The sequence below is a fragment of the Culicoides brevitarsis genome, chromosome 2, assembly GCF_036172545.1.
Source record: "Culicoides brevitarsis isolate CSIRO-B50_1 chromosome 2, AGI_CSIRO_Cbre_v1, whole genome shotgun sequence".
Taxonomy (NCBI): domain Eukaryota; kingdom Metazoa; phylum Arthropoda; class Insecta; order Diptera; family Ceratopogonidae; genus Culicoides; species Culicoides brevitarsis.
In genome coordinates this window covers 31,332,108-31,354,636 of record NC_087086.1, presented here as the reverse complement: position 1 = coordinate 31,354,636, position 22,529 = coordinate 31,332,108, and the positions used below count along the sequence as shown (strand labels likewise).

Here is a 22,529-nt window from a genome sequence, read left to right as displayed (position 1 = left end):
AACAACGGTTTTTGCTCCTCATATGATAAAATCGTTGTTTTTTTAATTTCTTCAAAAATTGAGGGGATATGCATGGAAATCATCTTCAAAATGAATATTTATTCAATTTTAGCTTTGAAATCCATCAAAAGTTGGTTGAAACTTGACGTGAGAAAAAACAACGGTTTTTGCTCCTCATATGATAAAATCGTTGTTTTTTTTAATTTCTTCAAAAATCGAGGGGATATGCATGGAAATCATCTTCAAAATGAATATTTATTCAATTTTAGCTTTGAAATTAGAAAAAAATCGTAAAAATCATAAAAATTAAAATTTGAACCAAAATCTTTAAAAATTCCTCACCTCAATTGACACTGCACGGCGGTCGTCAAAAACGAACAAAACCCTTTCAAAAACTCTTGAACGACATCTTTTGCATCGAATTGTCTCAACAACGTCAAAATCCCCACCACTAACGGATGTCCATCTAGTTCCATGTTCACCTTTTTCGACACCAACTCGGATGCTTGAAACACGAATTTCGGCAGCTGCCCAACGATCATCAACAGCAAAAAGTTACCATGGTACTGATTGTTCGTCATTGGCGCATAAATCTTGTGATATGGCTCATAGATCCCGGCAGCTGTTAAATTCTCCTGCAACTCTTGGAACAATTCCTGCGACGGCAGCGAATTCGTTTGCGGATCAATTAAATGCGCTTTGACATCCGTCAAGAGGGCATTATTGAAATTCCGCAACGAAGATTCGTAATTTTTCGCCTTAAATCTGCACGAAATATTGAGTTCGTAGGAAATGTGTCTTCGTAAAATCTGTTTTTGACCAATTTGACACAAAAATTGCACGTATTTCGAAAAATTTTTAGATAATTTCGAACTTGCGGTGTTGTAAGTCTTCAAATTTGCTGATGGCAAATCGAGTTCTTTTCCAAATTGATCCAAAATATCGGTATTTTGTTTGTTGGAAATAACATTCTTCTTGAAAAATGTTTGAATTTCCATCAATTCCGCACAAATCATGTGTGCATAAAGCTTATCCAACCCACTGAGTCCCGAAATTTCAATCGACTCGACAACTTTGTTCATAAATTTCAAGTTAATTAGCTCTTTATGAGGTGTTTTCGCTTCATACCATGCCGAACTATGTTGAATGTAACACGTGCACTTGGGATCTGTGATCCGTAGCAACTCTTTTGCGAGTCTTCCGATAAAAGTCGCCGCTCCATCAGCCTCTCCCGGGTACGTGGGTATCGGAATTGTATGACTTTGGTATTTGGAGTTCCATTCGCTGACCTTGTGATTGAGAAAAGCATTGCATTCGCGTTCGACGTTGAAGCAAATTATTCGTCGCATCTCTTCCTGCCAGATTTTGAGTCCTTTGATGTTCATATAGTCCTGAATATACTCAAAGGAACGCTTGTAACCGTCAATTACCTTCGATAAATCCGCCAATTTCGGTTCGAGCTCGAAATTTTTCGCTTTCGAGTTGAATTGAAGCCCATTGTGAAGCGCATCCGAGATGTGTTTGACGAGTTCGATGCGAATTCCGTCCTCCAAGAGCTCTTTTGGGTCCAATTCGATGACGCCGACGAGAGTTTTCTTCATCATCAGGATACCTTCGGTGAAAACTGACACGGAATATGTCAATTTCGCCACCAAAAAACGTTCATCGAGCTGCGCAAAGTCTTTTACCTTGTCTTTTGCCACTTTCGACGGCAATTCTTTGATAATTTCCGTTTGTAAGGCAACAATTTTCGCTAAAACCTCAAAAATTGTCTTCGGAATGATCTGAATTACTTTTCGCACGTAATTTATCAGCTCGTTGCTGTAATATTGCGAAACCGAGACCAAATCCTCGCTTTTTGCTTCGTTAATCCGTAACAATGGAGCGTCCAGGGCACTGCCTAATTTCAAAAAAGTCGCTCTTAAACGAATTACCAGACTCGGTTGCTTCTTGATGCTCTCCTGCATCGTCGGCGTAAAGTTGTCAATGGCTCGCCAGCCGTAACTGAGGTCCGAAATAAATTGCAAAGTCACGAGAACGTCATCTTTGATGTTCAACATGTGGATCATTTGGTGCAAAAAGTTCCTCGTTTCCAACAAATATTGCTTCACTTGCATATTTGACTCCAAATTGTGGTAAGCTTGGACATCCTCGAGTGCTCGGATCAGCTGAACGAGTTTCCTTCCCGATAAATTCGCATTTTCAAAGTCTAACGTTTCAATCGTTTTCTTGATTTCCGTGAACCAAGTCGTCAATCCGTCATTTTTTTCGATTTTCATCAGGGGTTGCGTGCCGGAAAAGGCGACCGATAAATCCTGGATGCGTTCAATTGCCTCTTTTTTGCTCTCGTTGTAACGAGATTCGCGTTGCGCGAGTAATTCGCGAATCATTTCCTTCACTTTGAGCTCCAACTCGCTCGTGTTCAGCAAAAGTTCGAAAATTCCCAAGTGATTGCCGCCCAAATCGGAAATTATTTGGTCGCGGAGTTGTTTGCACTTTTTATTGCCCAAATCGATGACTGTTGGGTTTGTATGCAACAACAACCAACGAATTGCGACATTCATTTCCCGAATAAGGTTCAAAACTTTTGTTAATTTATTCATGAGCGTTTGTTCGGTCAGCACCCCTTCCTTTAAAATCGCTCGAGATTCTTTAATTAATCGATTTAGCAATTTTTCCTGCTTTCCGGTGACCTCTTTGACACTTTGTGGGTCCGTTATGTTCACCAAAGCATTTTTTGCTGCCTTGAAAGGGTCCCAAGCATCGAGCAAATTGATCGTGACTCCCATGTAAATGCTCACAATCCAATTTTCGGGGAAAAATTTATCGACAATCTCTCGCATTCTCGCTGGCTCGGCATGTAAAGTCCTCGGCGAGAAGAAAAGACAAACGTACAACATGCTGGCTTGATTTGCCAAGGCCGTGGGACGATGTTCGGGCATCGGATATACCCGAAATTGGTTGTAGATGTCGTCGGAACGCAAACGACCGATTACCATTTCCACGAAAATCGAGTCCAATTTCACCCGTTGGAAGTATTCTTCGGGATACGCGAAATTATTTGACTTTTTCGCGTCATTCGAGAACCCAGTGGACCTCATGAGTTTACAAACGTCGTCGATATTCGAGCCGCCATGAGATTTTTGGGCGCTGTAACGATTGTAGGCGACTAAGAGACGTTCGCGAACCCCTCCGGGAATGTGCAAGTCGAGAATTAGCAACATTGCGCCGTACAAGTAGAGACTTTCGCATAAAAGTTGTTTGCCTTCCTCGTCGGCGAGAACACTTTCGATCGTTTGTTGGATAAAAGTGCCTTCGTTCAAGTCGTTGACGTAATTTTGGAGTTCGTGGGCGTAGAGTAAGATGCTCTCGAAGGCCAAATAAAATCTCGTGAGGATTTCAAAGTTTTCGATGCGAATGTCGTCGTCGAGTTCGTACAATTTTTGGTTGGTTTCGATGGCTTTGTCGACAGCTGAGGATATGTTGAAGTAGCTGAAGTCCAGGAGGATTTCGCCGTATTTGGCGGTGTCTTCTTTGGATTGGAGACTAAAAAAAGTGAGAAAATGTTGAAATTGAGGTGAAATTTATTAAATTTATTTAAAATTATTAGCTTTGCCCGATTTTATTTAAAAGTTGAAAAATTGAAAATGGGCAAAAAAAAAATTATTAAAGAATTACTGATTTTTGGTCTTTTTTATGGTTTTTTAAATAATATCTTTTTAATTGATTTTTTTTTAATAAGTTGTTAATTTTAATACTAATTTTTGTATTAATTTATTTTTTATTTTTTTTTTTAAAACAGATAATTTACTGAGAATTATTAATTTCGAACAAATTTAAATCAATGAATCTAAAAAAAAAAATTAATTAAATTGACAAAATTTTTAATAAAACGGTAAAAAATTATTTTAATTTATTCATGAAAAATATTTTAATTTCTTTTTTTACTTTTTAGGATAAAAAACTGACAAAAAATTATTTATAGGGCTCACGTACGAATTTTTGAATATCAAGCTTATCATAATAAGAGGATTTTGACTTAAATTTTTTTTCATCAATTTTTTTTGCTAACATCTTTAAATGGCTCCTGTACATCGAAAACGCAAAATTTAGAAAAAGTCCAAAACAAAAGTTGTTTCTAATGCCAAAACCTTCAATTTGAGCTGGAGAACCGTGATCTACAAAAGTTGAAAAAATCGGTATGTGAGCCCTCATAATAAGAGGATTTTGACTTAAATTTTTTTCATCAATTTTTTTTGCTAACATCTTTAAATGGCTCCTGTACATCGGAAACGCAAAATTTAGAAAAAGTCCAAAACAAAAGTTGTTTCTAATGCCAAAACCTTCAATTTGAGCTGGAGAACCGTGATCTACAAAAGTTGAAAAAATTTTGAAAAATCGGTATGTGAGCCCTCATAATAAGAGGATTTTGACTTAAATTTTTTTCATCAATTTTTTTTGCTAACATCTTTAAATGGCTCCTGTACATCGGAAACGCAAAATTTAGAAAAAGTCCAAAACAAAAGTTGTTTCTAATGCCAAAACCTTCAATTTGAGCTGGAGAACCGTGATCTACAAAAGTTGAAAAAATTTTGAAAAATCGGTATGTGAGCCCTCATAATAAGAGGATTTTGACTTAAATTTTTTTCATCAATTTTTTTTGCTAACATCTTTAAATGGCTCCTGTACATCGAAAACGCAAAATTTAGAAAAAGTCCAAAACAAAAGTTGTTTCTAATGCCAAAACCTTCAATTTGAGCTGGAGAACCGTGATCTACAAAAGTTGAAAAAATCGGTATGTGAGCCCTCATAATAAGAGGATTTTGACTTAAATTTTTTTCATCAATTTTTTTTGCTAACATCTTTAAATGGCTCCTGTACATCGGAAACGCAAAATTTAGAAAAAGTCCAAAACAAAAGTTGTTTCTAATGCCAAAACCTTCAATTTGAGCTGGAGAACCGTGATCTACAAAAGTTGAAAAAATTTTGAAAAATCGGTATGTGAGCCCTCATAATAAGAGGATTTTGACTTAAATTTTTTTTTCATCAATTTTTTTTTTAACATCTTTAAATGGCTCCTGTACATCGAAAACGCAAAATTTAGAAAAAGTCCAAAACAAAAGTTGTTTCTAATGCCAAAACCTTCAATTTGAGCTGGAGAACCGTGATCTACAAAAGTTGAAAAAATTTTGAAAAATCGGTATGTGAGCCCTCATAATAAGAGGATTTTGACTTAAATTTTTTTTTCATCAATTTTTTTTGCTAACATCTTTAAATGGCTCCTGTACATCGGAAACGCAAAATTTAGAAAAAGTCCAAAACAAAAGTTGTTTCTAATGCCAAAACCTTCAATTTGAGCTGGAGAACCGTGATCTACAAAAGTTGAAAAAATTTTGAAAAATCGGTATGTGAGCCCTCATAATAAGAGGATTTTGACTTAAATTTTTTTTTCATCAATTTTTTTTGCTAACATCTTTAAATGGCTCCTGTACATCGGAAACGCAAAATTTAGAAAAAGTCCAAAACAAAAGTTGTTTCTAATGCCAAAACCTTCAATTTGAGCTGGAGAACCGTGATCTACAAAAGTTGAAAAAATCGGTATGTGAGCCCTCATAATAAGAGGATTTTGACTTAAATTTTTTTCATCAATTTTTTTTGCTAACATCTTTAAATGGCTCCTGTACATCGGAAACGCAAAATTTAGAAAAAGTCCAAAACAAAAGTTGTTTCTAATGCCAAAACCTTCAATTTGAGCTGGAGAACCGTGATCTACAAAAGTTGAAAAAATCGGTATGTGAGCCCTCATAATAAGAGGATTTTGACTTAAATTTTTTTTTCATCAATTTTTTTTGCTAACATCTTTAAATGGCTCCTGTACATCGGAAACGCAAAATTTAGAAAAAGTCCAAAACAAAAGTTGTTTCTAATGCCAAAACCTTCAATTTGAGCTGGAGAACCGTGATCTACAAAAGTTGAAAAAATTTTGAAAAATCGGTATGTGAGCCCTCATAATAAGAGGATTTTGACTTAAATTTTTTTCATCAATTTTTTTTGCTAACATCTTTAAATGGCTCCTGTACATCGGAAACGCAAAATTTAGAAAAAGTCCAAAACAAAAGTTGTTTCTAATGCCAAAACCTTCAATTTGAGCTGGAGAACCGTGATCTACAAAAGTTGAAAAAATTTTAAAAAATCGGTATGTGAGCCCTCATAATAAGAGGATTTTGACTTAAATTTTTTTTTCATCAATTTTTTTTTTAACATCTTTAAATGGCTCCTGTACATCGAAAACGCAAAATTTAGAAAAAGTCCAAAACAAAAGTTGTTTCTAATGCCAAAACCTTCAATTTGAGCTGGAGAACCGTGATCTACAAAAGTTGAAAAAATTTTGAAAAATCGGTATGTGAGCCCTCATAATAAGAGGATTTTGACTTAAATTTTTTTCATCAATTTTTTTTGCTAACATCTTTAAATGGCTCCTGTACATCGGAAACGCAAAATTTAGAAAAAGTCCAAAACAAAAGTTGTTTCTAATGCCAAAACCTTCAATTTGAGCTGGAGAACCGTGATCTACAAAAGTTGAAAAAATTTTGAAAAATCGGTATGTGAGCCCTCATAATAAGAGGATTTTGACTTAAATTTTTTTTTCATCAATTTTTTTTGCTAACATCTTTAAATGGCTCCTGTACATCGGAAACGCAAAATTTAGAAAAAGTCCAAAACAAAAGTTGTTTCTAATGCCAAAACCTTCAATTTGAGCTGGAGAACCGTGATCTACAAAAGTTGAAAAAATTTTGAAAAATCGGTATGTGAGCCCTCATAATAAGAGGATTTTGACTTAAATTTTTTTTTCATCAATTTTTTTTTGCTAACATCTTTAAATGGCTCCTGTACATCGGAAACGCAAAATTTAGAAAAAGTCCAAAACAAAAGTTGTTTCTAATGCCAAAACCTTCAATTTGAGCTGGAGAACCGTGATCTACAAAAGTTGAAAAAATTTTGAAAAATCGGTATGTGAGCCCTCATAATAAGAGGATTTTGACTTAAATTTTTTTTTCATCAATTTTTTTTTGCTAACATCTTTAAATGGCTCCTGTACATCGGAAACGCAAAATTTAGAAAAAGTCCAAAACAAAAGTTGTTTCTAATGCCAAAACCTTCAATTTGAGCTGGAGAACCGTGATCTACAAAAGTTGAAAAAATTTTGAAAAATCGGTATGTGAGCCCTCATAATAAGAGGATTTTGACTTAAATTTTTTTCATCAATTTTTTTTGCTAACATCTTTAAATGGCTCCTGTACATCGGAAACGCAAAATTTAGAAAAAGTCCAAAACAAAAGTTGTTTCTAATGCCAAAACCTTCAATTTGAGCTGGAGAACCGTGATCTACAAAAGTTGAAAAAATTTTGAAAAATCGGTATGTGAGCCCTCATAATAAGAGGATTTTGACTTAAATTTTTTTCATCAATTTTTTTTGCTAACATCTTTAAATGGCTCCTGTACATCGGAAACGCAAAATTTAGAAAAAGTCCAAAACAAAAGTTGTTTCTAATGCCAAAACCTTCAATTTGAGCTGGAGAACCGTGATCTACAAAAGTTGAAAAAATTTTGAAAAATCGGTATGTGAGCCCTCATAATAAGAGGATTTTGACTTAAATTTTTTTCATCAATTTTTTTTGCTAACATCTTTAAATGGCTCCTGTACATCGGAAACGCAAAATTTAGAAAAAGTCCAAAACAAAAGTTGTTTCTAATGCCAAAACCTTCAATTTGAGCTGGAGAACCGTGATCTACAAAAGTTGAAAAAATTTTGAAAAATCGGTATGTGAGCCCTCATAATAAGAGGATTTTGACTTAAATTTTTTTTCATCAATTTTTTTTGCTAACATCTTTAAATGGCTCCTGTACATCGGAAACGCAAAATTTAGAAAAAGTCCAAAACAAAAGTTGTTTCTAATGCCAAAACCTTCAATTTGAGCTGGAGAACCGTGATCTACAAAAGTTGAAAAAATTTTGAAAAATCGGTATGTGAGCCCTCATAATAAGAGGATTTTGACTTAAATTTTTTTTTTCATCAATTTTTTTTGCTAACATCTTTAAATGGCTCCTGTACATCGGAAACGCAAAATTTAGAAAAAGTCCAAAACAAAAGTTGTTTCTAATGCCAAAACCTTCAATTTGAGCTGGAGAACCGTGATCTACAAAAGTTGAAAAAATTTTGAAAAATCGGTATGTGAGCCCTCATAATAAGAGGATTTTGACTTAAATTTTTTTTTCATCAATTTTTTTTGCTAACATCTTTAAATGGCTCCTGTACATCGGAAACGCAAAATTTAGATCCAAAGTCCAAAACAAAAGTTGTTTCTAATGCCAAAACCTTCAATTTGAGCTGGAGAACCGTGATCTACAAAAGTTGAAAAAATTTTGAAAAATCGGTATGTGAGCCCTCATAATAAGAGGATTTTGACTTAAATTTTTTTCATCAATTTTTTTTGCTAACATCTTTAAATGGCTCCTGTACATCGAAAACGCAAAATTTAGAAAAAGTCCAAAACAAAAGTTGTTTCTAATGCCAAAACCTTCAATTTGAGCTGGAGAACCGTGATCTACAAAAGTTGAAAAAATTTTGAAAAATCGGTATGTGAGCCCTCATAATAAGAGGATTTTGACTTAAATTTTTTTTTCATCAATTTTTTTTGCTAACATCTTTAAATGGCTCCTGTACATCGAAAACGCAAAATTTAGAAAAAGTCCAAAACAAAAGTTGTTTCTAATGCCAAAACCTTCAATTTGAGCTGGAGAACCGTGATCTACAAAAGTTGAAAAAATCGGTATGTGAGCCCTCATAATAAGAGGATTTTGACTTAAATTTTTTTCATCAATTTTTTTTGCTAACATCTTTAAATGGCTCCTGTACATCGAAAACGCAAAATTTAGAAAAAGTCCAAAACAAAAGTTGTTTCTAATGCCAAAACCTTCAATTTGAGCTGGAGAACCGTGATCTACAAAAGTTGAAAAAATCGGTATGTGAGCCCTCATAATAAGAGGATTTTGACTTAAATTTTTTTTCATCAATTTTTTTTGCTAACATCTTTAAATGGCTCCTGTACATCGGAAACGCAAAATTTAGAAAAAGTCCAAAACAAAAGTTGTTTCTAATGCCAAAACCTTCAATTTGAGCTGGAGAACCGTGATCTACAAAAGTTGAAAAAATTTTGAAAAATCGGTATGTGAGCCCTCATAATAAGAGGATTTTGACTTAAATTTTTTTTTCATCAATTTTTTTTTTAACATCTTTAAATGGCTCCTGTACATCGAAAACGCAAAATTTAGAAAAAGTCCAAAACAAAAGTTGTTTCTAATGCCAAAACCTTCAATTTGAGCTGGAGAACCGTGATCTACAAAAGTTGAAAAAATTTTGAAAAATCGGTATGTGAGCCCTCATAATAAGAGGATTTTGACTTAAATTTTTTTTCATCAATTTTTTTTGCTAACATCTTTAAATGGCTCCTGTACATCGAAAACGCAAAATTTAGAAAAAGTCCAAAACAAAAGTTGTTTCTAATGCCAAAACCTTCAATTTGAGCTGGAGAACCGTGATCTACAAAAGTTGAAAAAATTTTGAAAAATCGGTATGTGAGCCCTCATAATAAGAGGATTTTGACTTAAATTTTTTTCATCAATTTTTTTTGCTAACATCTTTAAATGGCTCCTGTACATCGAAAACGCAAAATTTAGAAAAAGTCCAAAACAAAAGTTGTTTCTAATGCCAAAACCTTCAATTTGAGCTGGAGAACCGTGATCTACAAAAGTTGAAAAAATTTTGAAAAATCGGTATGTGAGCCCTCATAATAAGAGGATTTTGACTTAAATTTTTTTCATCAATTTTTTTTGCTAACATCTTTAAATGGCTCCTGTACATCGAAAACGCAAAATTTAGAAAAAGTCCAAAACAAAAGTTGTTTCTAATGCCAAAACCTTCAATTTGAGCTGGAGAACCGTGATCTACAAAAGTTGAAAAAATTTTGAAAAATCGGTATGTGAGCCCTCATAATAAGAGGATTTTGACTTAAATTTTTTTCATCAATTTTTTTTGCTAACATCTTTAAATGGCTCCTGTACATCGGAAACGCAAAATTTAGAAAAAGTCCAAAACAAAAGTTGTTTCTAATGCCAAAACCTTCAATTTGAGCTGGAGAACCGTGATCTACAAAAGTTGAAAAAATTTTGAAAAATCGGTATGTGAGCCCTCATAATAAGAGGATTTTGACTTAAATTTTTTTTCATCAATTTTTTTTGCTAACATCTTTAAATGGCTCCTGTACATCGAAAACGCAAAATTTAGAAAAAGTCCAAAACAAAAGTTGTTTCTAATGCCAAAACCTTCAATTTGAGCTGGAGAACCGTGATCTACAAAAGTTGAAAAAATTTTGAAAAATCGGTATGTGAGCCCTCATAATAAGAGGATTTTGACTTAAATTTTTTTTCATCAATTTTTTTTGCTAACATCTTTAAATGGCTCCTGTACATCGAAAACGCAAAATTTAGAAAAAGTCCAAAACAAAAGTTGTTTCTAATGCCAAAACCTTCAATTTGAGCTGGAGAACCGTGATCTACAAAAGTTGAAAAAATTTTGAAAAATCGGTATGTGAGCCCTCATAATAAGAGGATTTTGACTTAAATTTTTTTTTCATCAATTTTTTTTGCTAACATCTTTAAATGGCTCCTGTACATCGAAAACGCAAAATTTAGAAAAAGTTCAAAACAAAAGTTGTTTCTAATGCCAAAACCTTCAATTTGAGCTGGAGAACCGTGATCTACAAAAGTTGAAAAAATTTTGAAAAATCGGTATGTGAGCCCTCATAATAAGAGGATTTTGACTTAAATTTTTTTCATCAATTTTTTTTGCTAACATCTTTAAATGGCTCCTGTACATCGAAAACGCAAAATTTAGAAAAAGTCCAAAACAAAAGTTGTTTCTAATGCCAAAACCTTCAATTTGAGCTGGAGAACCGTGATCTACAAAAGTTGAAAAAATTTTGAAAAATCGGTATGTGAGCCCTCATAATAAGAGGATTTTGACTTAAATTTTTTTCATCAATTTTTTTTGCTAACATCTTTAAATGGCTCCTGTACATCGAAAACGCAAAATTTAGAAAAAGTCCAAAACAAAAGTTGTTTCTAATGCCAAAACCTTCAATTTGAGCTGGAGAACCGTGATCTACAAAAGTTGAAAAAATTTTGAAAAATCGGTATGTGAGCCCTCATAATAAGAGGATTTTGACTTAAATTTTTTTTCATCAATTTTTTTTGCTAACATCTTTAAATGGCTCCTGTACATCGAAAACGCAAAATTTAGAAAAAGTCCAAAACAAAAGTTGTTTCTAATGCCAAAACCTTCAATTTGAGCTGGAGAACCGTGATCTACAAAAGTTGAAAAAATTTTGAAAAATCGGTATGTGAGCCCTCATAATAAGAGGATTTTGACTTAAATTTTTTTTCATCAATTTTTTTTGCTAACATCTTTAAATGGCTCCTGTACATCGAAAACGCAAAATTTAGAAAAAGTCCAAAACAAAAGTTGTTTCTAATGCCAAAACCTTCAATTTGAGCTGGAGAACCGTGATCTACAAAAGTTGAAAAAATTTTGAAAAATCGGTATGTGAGCCCTCATAATAAGAGGATTTTGACTTAAATTTTTTTCATCAATTTTTTTTGCTAACATCTTTAAATGGCTCCTGTACATCGAAAACGCAAAATTTAGAAAAAGTCCAAAACAAAAGTTGTTTCTAATGCCAAAACCTTCAATTTGAGCTGGAGAACCGTGATCTACAAAAGTTGAAAAAATTTTGAAAAATCGGTATGTGAGCCCTCATAATAAGAGGATTTTGACTTAAATTTTTTTCATCAATTTTTTTTGCTAACATCTTTAAATGGCTCCTGTACATCGAAAACGCAAAATTTAGAAAAAGTCCAAAACAAAAGTTGTTTCTAATGCCAAAACCTTCAATTTGAGCTGGAGAACCGTGATCTACAAAAGTTGAAAAAATTTTGAAAAATCGGTATGTGAGCCCTCATAATAAGAGGATTTTGACTTAAATTTTTTTTTCATCAATTTTTTTTGCTAACATCTTTAAATGGCTCCTGTACATCGAAAACGCAAAATTTAGAAAAAGTCCAAAACAAAAGTTGTTTCTAATGCCAAAACCTTCAATTTGAGCTGGAGAACCGTGATCTACAAAAGTTGAAAAAATTTTGAAAAATCGGTATGTGAGCCCTCATAATAAGAGGATTTTGACTTAAATTTTTTTTTCATCAATTTTTTTTGCTAACATCTTTAAATGGCTCCTGTACATCGAAAACGCAAAATTTAGAAAAAGTCCAAAACAAAAGTTGTTTCTAATGCCAAAACCTTCAATTTGAGCTGGAGAACCGTGATCTACAAAAGTTGAAAAAATTTTGAAAAATCGGTATGTGAGCCCTCATAATAAGAGGATTTTGACTTAAATTTTTTTCATCAATTTTTTTTGCTAACATCTTTAAATGGCTCCTGTACATCGCAAACGCAAAATTTAGAAAAAGTCCAAAACAAAAGTTGTTTCTAATGCCAAAACCTTCAATTTGAGCTGGAGAACCGTGATCTACAAAAGTTGAAAAAATTTTGAAAAATCGGTATGTGAGCCCTCATAATAAGAGGATTTTGACTTAAATTTTTTTTTCATCAATTTTTTTTCTAACATCATTAAATGGCTCCTGTACATCGAAAACGCAAAATTTAGAAAAAGTCCAAAACAAAAGTTGTTTCTAATGCCAAAACCTTCAATTTGAGCTGGAGAACCGTGATCTACAAAAGTTGAAAAAATTTTGAAAAATCGGTATGTGAGCCCTCATAATAAGAGGATTTTGACTTAAATTTTTTTTCATCAATTTTTTTTGCTAACATCTTTAAATGGCTCCTGTACATCGAAAACGCAAAATTTAGAAAAAGTCCAAAACAAAAGTTGTTTCTAATGCCAAAACCTTCAATTTGAGCTGGAGAACCGTGATCTACAAAAGTTGAAAAAATTTTGAAAAATCGGTATGTGAGCCCTCATAATAAGAGGATTTTGACTTAAATTTTTTTTTCATCAATTTTTTTTGCTAACATCTTTAAATGGCTCCTGTACATCGAAAACGCAAAATTTAGAAAAAGTCCAAAACAAAAGTTGTTTCTAATGCCAAAACCTTCAATTTGAGCTGGAGAACCGTGATCTACAAAAGTTGAAAAAATTTTGAAAAATCGGTATGTGAGCCCTCATAATAAGAGGATTTTGACTTAAATTTTTTTTTCATCAATTTTTTTTGCTAACATCTTTAAATGGCTCCTGTACATCGAAAACGCAAAATTTAGAAAAAGTCCAAAACAAAAGTTGTTTCTAATGCCAAAACCTTCAATTTGAGCTGGAGAACCGTGATCTACAAAAGTTGAAAAAATTTTGAAAAATCGGTATGTGAGCCCTCATAATAAGAGGATTTTGACTTAAATTTTTTTTTCATCAATTTTTTTTGCTAACATCTTTAAATGGCTCCTGTACATCGAAAACGCAAAATTTAGAAAAAGTCCAAAACAAAAGTTGTTTCTAATGCCAAAACCTTCAATTTGAGCTGGAGAACCGTGATCTACAAAAGTTGAAAAAATTTTGAAAAATCGGTATGTGAGCCCTCATAATAAGAGGATTTTGACTTAAATTTTTTTTTCATCAATTTTTTTTTTAACATCTTTAAATGGCTCCTGTACATCGAAAACGCAAAATTTAGAAAAAGTCCAAAACAAAAGTTGTTTCTAATGCCAAAACCTTCAATTTGAGCTGGAGAACCGTGATCTACAAAAGTTGAAAAAATTTTGAAAAATCGGTATGTGAGCCCTCATAATAAGAGGATTTTGACTTAAATTTTTTTTTCATCAATTTTTTTTGCTAACATCTTTAAATGGCTCCTGTACATCGAAAACGCAAAATTTAGAAAAAGTCCAAAACAAAAGTTGTTTCTAATGCCAAAACCTTCAATTTGAGCTGGAGAACCGTGATCTACAAAAGTTGAAAAAATTTTGAAAAATCGGTATGTGAGCCCTCATAATAAGAGGATTTTGACTTAAATTTTTTTTTCATCAATTTTTTTTGCTAACATCTTTAAATGGCTCCTGTACATCGGAAACGCAAAATTTAGAAAAAGTCCAAAACAAAAGTTGTTTCTAATGCCAAAACCTTCAATTTGAGCTGGAGAACCGTGATCTACAAAAGTTGAAAAAATTTTGAAAAATCGGTATGTGAGCCCTCATAATAAGAGGATTTTGACTTAAATTTTTTTTCATCAATTTTTTTTGCTAACATCTTTAAATGGCTCCTGTACATCGAAAACGCAAAATTTAGAAAAAGTCCAAAACAAAAGTTGTTTCTAATGCCAAAACCTTCAATTTGAGCTGGAGAACCGTGATCTACAAAAGTTGAAAAAATTTTGAAAAATCGGTATGTGAGCCCTCATAATAAGAGGATTTTGACTTAAATTTTTTTTTCATCAATTTTTTTTGCTAACATCTTTAAATGGCTCCTGTACATCAAAAACGCAAAATTTAGAAAAAGTTCAAAACAAAAGTTGTTTCTAATGCCAAAACCTTCAATTTGAGCTGGAGAACCGTGATCTACAAAAGTTGAAAAAATTTTGAAAAATCGGTATGTGAGCCCTCATAATAAGAGGATTTTGACTTAAATTTTTTTTTCATCAATTTTTTTTTGCTAACATCTTTAAATGGCTCCTGTACATCGAAAACGCAGAATTTAGAAAAAGTCCAAAACAAAAGTTGTTTCTAATGCCAAAACCTTCAATTTGAGCTGGAGAACCGTGATCTACAAAAGTTGAAAAAATTTTGAAAAATCGGTATGTGAGCCCTCATAATAAGAGGATTTTGACTTAAATTTTTTTTTCATCAATTTTTTTTGCTAACATCTTTAAATGGCTCATGTACATCGAAAACGCAAAATTTAGAAAAACTCCAAAACAAAAGTTGTTTCTAATGCCAAAACCTTCAATTTGAGCTGGAGAACCGTGATCTACAAAAGTTGAAAAAATTTTGAAAAATCGGTATGTGAGCCCTCATAATAAGAGGATTTTGACTTAAATTTTTTTTTCATCAATTTTTTTTGCCAACATCTTGAAATGGCTCCTGTACATCGAAAACGCAAAATTTAGAAAAAGTCCAAAACAAAAGTTGTTTCTAATGCCAAAACCTTCAATTTGAGCTGGAGAACCGTGATCTACAAAAGTTGAAAAAATTTTGAAAAATCGGTATGTGAGCCCTCATAATAAGAGGATTTTGACTTAAATTTTTTTTTCATCAATTTTTTTTGCTAACATCTTTAAATGGCTCCTGTACATCGAAAACGCAAAATTTAGAAAAAGTCCAAAACAAAAGTTGTTTCTAATGCCAAAACCTTCAATTTGAGCTGGAGAACCGTGATCTACAAAAGTTGAAAAAATTTTGAAAAATCGGTATGTGAGCCCTCATAATAAGAGGATTTTGACTTAAATTTTTTTTTCATCAATTTTTTTTGCTAACATCTTTAAATGGCTCCTGTACATCGAAAACGCAAAATTTAGAAAAAGTCCAAAACAAAAGTTGTTTCTAATGCCAAAACCTTCAATTTGAGCTGGAGAACCGTGATCTACAAAAGTTGAAAAAATTTTGAAAAATCGGTATGTGAGCCCTCATAATAAGAGGATTTTGACTTAAATTTTTTTTTCATCAATTTTTTTTGCTAACATCTTTAAATGGCTCCTGTACATCGAAAACGCAAAATTTAGAAAAAGTCCAAAACAAAAGTTGTTTCTAATGCCAAAACCTTCAATTTGAGCTGGAGAACCGTGATCTACAAAAGTTGAAAAAATTTTGAAAAATCGGTATGTGAGCCCTCATAATAAGAGGATTTTGACTTAAATTTTTTTTTCATCAATTTTTTTTTTAACATCTTTAAATGGCTCCTGTACATCGAAAACGCAAAATTTAGAAAAAGTCCAAAACAAAAGTTGTTTCTAATGCCAAAACCTTCAATTTGAGCTGGAGAACCGTGATCTACAAAAGTTGAAAAAATTTTGAAAAATCGGTATGTGAGCCCTCATAATAAGAGGATTTTGACTTAAATTTTTTTTTCATCAATTTTTTTTGCTAACATCTTTAAATGGCTCCTGTACATCGAAAACGCAAAATTTAGATAAAGTCCAAAACAAAAGTTGTTTCTAATGCCAAAACCTTCAATTTGAGCTGGAGAACCGTGATCTACAAAAGTTGAAAAAATTTTAAAAAATCAATATGTGAGCCCTCATAATAAGAGGATTTTGACTTAAATTTTTTTCATCAATTTTTTTTGCTAACATCTTTAAATGGCTCCTGTACATCGAAAACGCAAAATTTAGATAAAGTCCAAAACAAAAGTTGTTTCTAATGCCAAAACCTTCAATTTGAGCTGGAGAACCGTGATCTACAAAAGTTGAAAAAATTTTGAAAAATCGGTATGTGAGCCCTCATAATAAGAGGATTTTGACTTAAATTTTTTTTTCATCAATTTTTTTTGCTAACATCTTTAAATGGCTCCTGTACATCGAAAACGCAAAATTTAGAAAAAGTCCAAAACAAAAGTTGTTTCTAATGCCAAAACCTTCAATTTGAGCTGGAGAACCGTGATCTACAAAAGTTGAAAAAATTTTGAAAAATCGGTATGTGAGCCCTCATAATAAGAGGATTTTGACTTAAATTTTTTTTTCATCAATTTTTTTTGCTAACATCTTTAAATGGCTCCTGTACATCGAAAACGCAAAATTTAGATAAAGTCCAAAACAAAAGTTGTTTCTAATGCCAAAACCTTCAATTTGAGCTGGAGAACCGTGATCTACAAAAGTTGAAAAAATCGGTATGTGAGCCCTCATAATAAGAGGATTTTGACTTAAATTTTTTTTTCATCAATTTTTTTTTATAACATCTTTAAATGGCTCCTGTACATCGAAAACGCAAAATTTAGAAAAAGTCCAAAACAAAAGTTGTTTCTAATGCCAAAACCTTCAATTTGAGCTGGAGAACCGTGAGCTACAAAAGTTGAAAAAATTTTGAAAAATCGGTATGTGAGCCTAATAAGAGGATTTTGACTTAAATTTTTTTTCATCAATTTTTTTTGCTAACATCTTTAAATGGCTCCTGTACATCGAAAACGCAAAATTTAGAAAAAGTCCAAAACAAAAGTTGTTTCTAATGCCAAAACCTTCAATTTGAGCTGGAGAACCGTGATCTACAAAAGTTGAAAAAATTTTGAAAAATCGGTATGTGAGCCCTCATAATAAGAGGATTTTGACTTAAATTTTTTTTTCATCAATTTTTTTTGCTAACATCTTTAAATGGCTCCTGTACATCGAAAACGCAAAATTTAGAAAAAGTCCAAAACAAAAGTTGTTTCTAATGCCAAAACCTTCAATTTGAGCTGGAGAACCGTGATCTACAAAAGTTGAAAAAATTTTGAAAAATCGGTATGTGAGCCCTCATAATAAGAGGATTTTGACTTAAATTTTTTTTTCATCAATTTTTTTTGCTAACATCTTTAAATGGCTCCTGTACATCGAAAACGCAAAATTTAGATAAAGTCCAAAACAAAAGTTGTTTCTAATGCCAAAACCTTCAATTTGAGCTGGAGAACCGTGATCTACAAAAGTTGAAAAAATCGGTATGTGAGCCCTCATAATAAGAGGATTTTGACTTAAATTTTTTTTTCATCAATTTTTTTTGCTAACATCTTTAAATGGCTCCTGTACATCGAAAACGCAAAATTTAGATAAAGTCCAAAACAAAAGTTGTTTCTAATGCCAAAACCTTCAATTTGAGCAAAAGTTGAAAAAAGAAGCCCCATAATAAGAGGTGACTTAAATTTTTTTTTCATCAATCTACAAAAGTTGTTTCTAATGCCAAAACCTTCAATTTGAAAAATCTACAAAAGTTTTATGTGAGCCCTCATAATAAGAGGATTTTGACTTAAATTTTTTTCATCAATTTTTTTTGCTAACATCTTTAAATGGCTCCTGTACATCGAAAACGCAAAATTTAGATAAAGTCCAAAACAAAAGTTGTTTCTAATGCCAAAACCTTCAATTTGAGCTGGAGAACCGTGATCTACAAAAGTTGAAAAAATCGGTATGTGAGCCCTCATAATAAGAGGATTTTGACTTAAATTTTTTTTTCATCAATTTTTTTTGCTAACATCTTTAAATGGCTCCTGTACATCGAAAACGCAAAATTTAGATAAAGTCCAAAACAAAAGTTGTTTCTAATGCCAAAACCTTCAATTTGAGCTGGAGAACCGTGATCTACAAAAGTTGAAAAAATCGGTATGTGAGCCCTCATAATAAGAGGATTTTGACTTAAATTTTTTTTTCATCAATTTTTTTTGCTAACATCTTTAAATGGCTCCTGTACATCGAAAACGCAAAATTTAGATAAAGTCCAAAACAAAAGTTGTTTCTAATGCCAAAACCTTCAATTTGAGCTGGAGAACCGTGATCTACAAAAGTTGAAAAAATCGGTATGTGAGCCCTCATAATAAGAGGATTTTGACTTAAATTTTTTTTTCATCAATTTTTTTTGCTAACATCTTTAAATGGCTCCTGTACATCGAAAACGCAAAATTTAGATAAAGTCCAAAACAAAAGTTGTTTCTAATGCCAAAACCTTCAATTTGAGCTGGAGAACCGTGATCTACAAAAGTTGAAAAAATCGGTATGTGAGCCCTCATAATAAGAGGATTTTGACTTAAATTTTTTTCATCAATTTTTTTTGCTAACATCTTTAAATGGCTCCTGTACATCGAAAACGCAAAATTTAGATAAAGTCCAAAACAAAAGTTGTTTCTAATGCCAAAACCTTCAATTTGAGCTGGAGAACCGTGATCTACAAAAGTTGAAAAAATTTTGAAAAATCGGTATGTGAGCCCTCATAATAAGAGGATTTTGACTTAAATTTTTTTTTCATCAATTTTTTTTGCTAACATCTTTAAATGGCTCCTGTACATCGAAAACGCAAAATTTAGATAAAGTCCAAAACAAAAGTTGTTTCTAATGCCAAAACCTTCAATTTGAGCTGGAGAACCGTGATCTACAAAAGTTGAAAAAATCGGTATGTGAGCCCTCATAATAAGAGGATTTTGACTTAAATTTTTTTTTCATCAATTTTTTTTGCTAACATCTTTAAATGGCTCCTGTACATCGAAAACGCAAAATTTAGATAAAGTCCAAAACAAAAGTTGTTTCTAATGCCAAAACCTTCAATTTGAGCTGGAGAACCGTGATCTACAAAAGTTGAAAAAATCGGTATGTGAGCCCTCATAATAAGAGGATTTTGACTTAAATTTTTTTCATCAATTTTTTTTGCTAACATCTTTAAATGGCTCCTGTACATCGAAAACGCAAAATTTAGAAAAAGTCCAAAACAAAAGTTGTTTCTAATGCCAAAACCTTCAATTTGAGCTGGAGAACCGTGATCTACAAAAGTTGAAAAAATTTTGAAAAATCGGTATGTGAGCCCTCATAATAAGAGGATTTTGACTTAAATTTTTTTTTCATCAATTTTTTTTTTAACATCTTTAAATGGCTCCTGTACATCGAAAACGCAAAATTTAGAAAAAGTCCAAAACAAAAGTTGTTTCTAATGCCAAAACCTTCAATTTGAGCTGGAGAACCGTGATCTACAAAAGTTGAAAAAATTTTGAAAAATCGGTATGTGAGCCCTCATAATAAGAGGATTTTGACTTAAATTTTTTTTTCATCAATTTTTTTTTTAACATCTTTAAATGGCTCCTGTACATCGAAAACGCAAAATTTAGAAAAAGTCCAAAACAAAAGTTGTTTCTAATGCCAAAACCTTCAATTTGAGCTGGAGAACCGTGATCTACAAAAGTTGAAAAAATTTTGAAAAATCGGTATGTGAGCCCTCATAATAAGAGGATTTTGACTTAAATTTTTTTCATCAATTTTTTTTGCTAACATCTTTAAATGGCTCCTGTACATCGAAAACGCAAAATTTAGAAAAAGTCCAAAACAAAAGTTGTTTCTAATGCCAAAACCTTCAATTTGAGCTGGAGAACCGTGATCTACAAAAGTTGAAAAAATTTTGAAAAATCGGTATGTGAGCCCTCATAATAAGAGGATTTTGACTTAAATTTTTTTTCATCAATTTTTTTTGCTAACATCTTTAAATGGCTCCTGTACATCGAAAACGCAAAATTTAGAAAAAGTCCAAAACAAAAGTTGTTTCTAATGCCAAAACCTTCAATTTGAGCTGGAGAACCGTGATCTACAAAAGTTGAAAAAATTTTGAAAAATCGGTATGTGAGCCCTCATAATAAGAGGATTTTGACTTAAATTTTTTTTCATCAATTTTTTTGCTAACATCTTTAAATGGCTCCTGTACATCGAAAACGCAAAATTTAGAAAAAGTCCAAAACAAAAGTTGTTTCTAATGCCAAAACCTTCAATTTGAGCTGGAGAACCGTGATCTACAAAAGTTGAAAAAATTTTGAAAAATCGGTATGTGAGCCCTCATAATAAGAGGATTTTGACTTAAATTTTTTTTCATCAATTTTTTTTGCTAACATCTTTAAATGGCTCCTGTACATCGAAAACGCAAAATTTAGAAAAAGTCCAAAACAAAAGTTGTTTCTAATGCCAAAACCTTCAATTTGAGCTGGAGAACCGTGATCTACAAAAGTTGAAAAAATTTTGAAAAATCGGTATGTGAGCCCTCATAATAAGAGGATTTTGACTTAAATTTTTTTCATCAATTTTTTTTGCTAACATCTTTAAATGGCTCCTGTACATCGCAAACGCAAAATTTAGAAAAAGTCCAAAACAAAAGTTGTTTCTAATGCCAAAACCTTCAATTTGAGCTGGAGAACCGTGATCTACAAAAGTTGAAAAAATTTTGAAAAATCGGTATGTGAGCCCTCATAATAAGAGGATTTTGACTTAAATTTTTTTTCATCAATTTTTTTTGCTAACATCTTTAAATGGCTCCTGTACATCGAAAACGCAAAATTTAGAAAAAGTCCAAAACAAAAGTTGTTTCTAATGCCAAAACCTTCAATTTGAGCTGGAGAACCGTGATCTACAAAAGTTGAAAAAATTTTGAAAAATCGGTATGTGAGCCCTCATAATAAGAGGATTTTGACTTAAATTTTTTTTCATCAATTTTTTTTGCTAACATCTTTAAATGGCTCCTGTACATCGAAAACGCAAAATTTAGAAAAAGTCCAAAACAAAAGTTGTTTCTAATGCCAAAACCTTCAATTTGAGCTGGAGAACCGTGATCTACAAAAGTTGAAAAAATTTTGAAAAATCGGTATGTGAGCCCTCATAATAAGAGGATTTTGACTTAAATTTTTTTTCATCAATTTTTTTTGCTAACATCTTTAAATGGCTCCTGTACATCGAAAACGCAAAATTTAGAAAAAGTCCAAAACAAAAGTTGTTTCTAATGCCAAAACCTTCAATTTGAGCTGGAGAACCGTGATCTACAAAAGTTGAAAAAATTTTGAAAAATCGGTATGTGAGCCCTCATAATAAGAGGATTTTGACTTAAATTTTTTTTCATCAATTTTTTTTTGCTAACATCTTTAAATGGCTCCTGTACATCGAAAACGCAAAATTTAGAAAAAGTCCAAAACAAAAGTTGTTTCTAATGCCAAAACCTTCAATTTGAGCTGGAGAACCGTGATCTACAAAAGTTGAAAAAATTTTGAAAAATCGGTATGTGAGCCCTCATAATAAGAGGATTTTGACTTAAATTTTTTTTCATCAATTTTTTTTGCTAACATCTTTAAATGGCTCCTGTACATCGAAAACGCAAAATTTAGAAAAAGTCCAAAACAAAGGTTGTTTCTAATGCCAAAACCTTCAATTTGAGCTGGAGAACCGTGATCTACAAAAGTTGAAAAAATTTTGAAAAATCGGTATGTGAGCCCTCATAATAAGAGGATTTTGACTTAAATTTTTTTTTCATCAATTTTTTTTTTAACATCTTTAAATGGCTCCTGTACATCGAAAACGCAAAATTTAGAAAAAGTCCAAAACAAAAGTTGTTTCTAATGCCAAAACCTTCAATTTGAGCTGGAGAACCGTGATCTACAAAAGTTGAAAAAATTTTGAAAAATCGGTATGTGAGCCCTCATAATAAGAGGATTTTGACTTAAATTTTTTTTCATCAATTTTTTTTGCTAACATCTTTAAATGGCTCCTGTACATCGAAAACGCAAAATTTAGAAAAAGTCCAAAACAAAAGTTGTTTCTAATGCCAAAACCTTCAATTTGAGCTGGAGAACCGTGATCTACAAAAGTTGAAAAAATTTTGAAAAATCGGTATGTGAGCCCTCATAATAAGAGGATTTTGACTTAAATTTTTTTTCATCAATTTTTTTTTTGCTAACATCTTTAAATGGCTCCTGTACATCGAAAACGCAAAATTTAGA

The 22,529-nt window shown here is 32.0% G+C and overlaps 1 protein-coding gene across 1 annotated transcript in view; it reads right to left on the bottom strand.

Moving 5' to 3' along the window:
- The window catches only part of LOC134830239 (WASH complex subunit 5), a 28,340-nt gene that overhangs the window by 2,197 nt on the left and 3,614 nt on the right, over nucleotides 1-22,529 (bottom strand). The window contains exon 2 of the mRNA XM_063843653.1: nucleotides 343-3,546. Within this exon, the coding sequence (XP_063699723.1) occupies nucleotides 343-3,546 (3,204 nt within the window). The remainder of the gene's footprint in view (nucleotides 1-342; nucleotides 3,547-22,529) is intronic.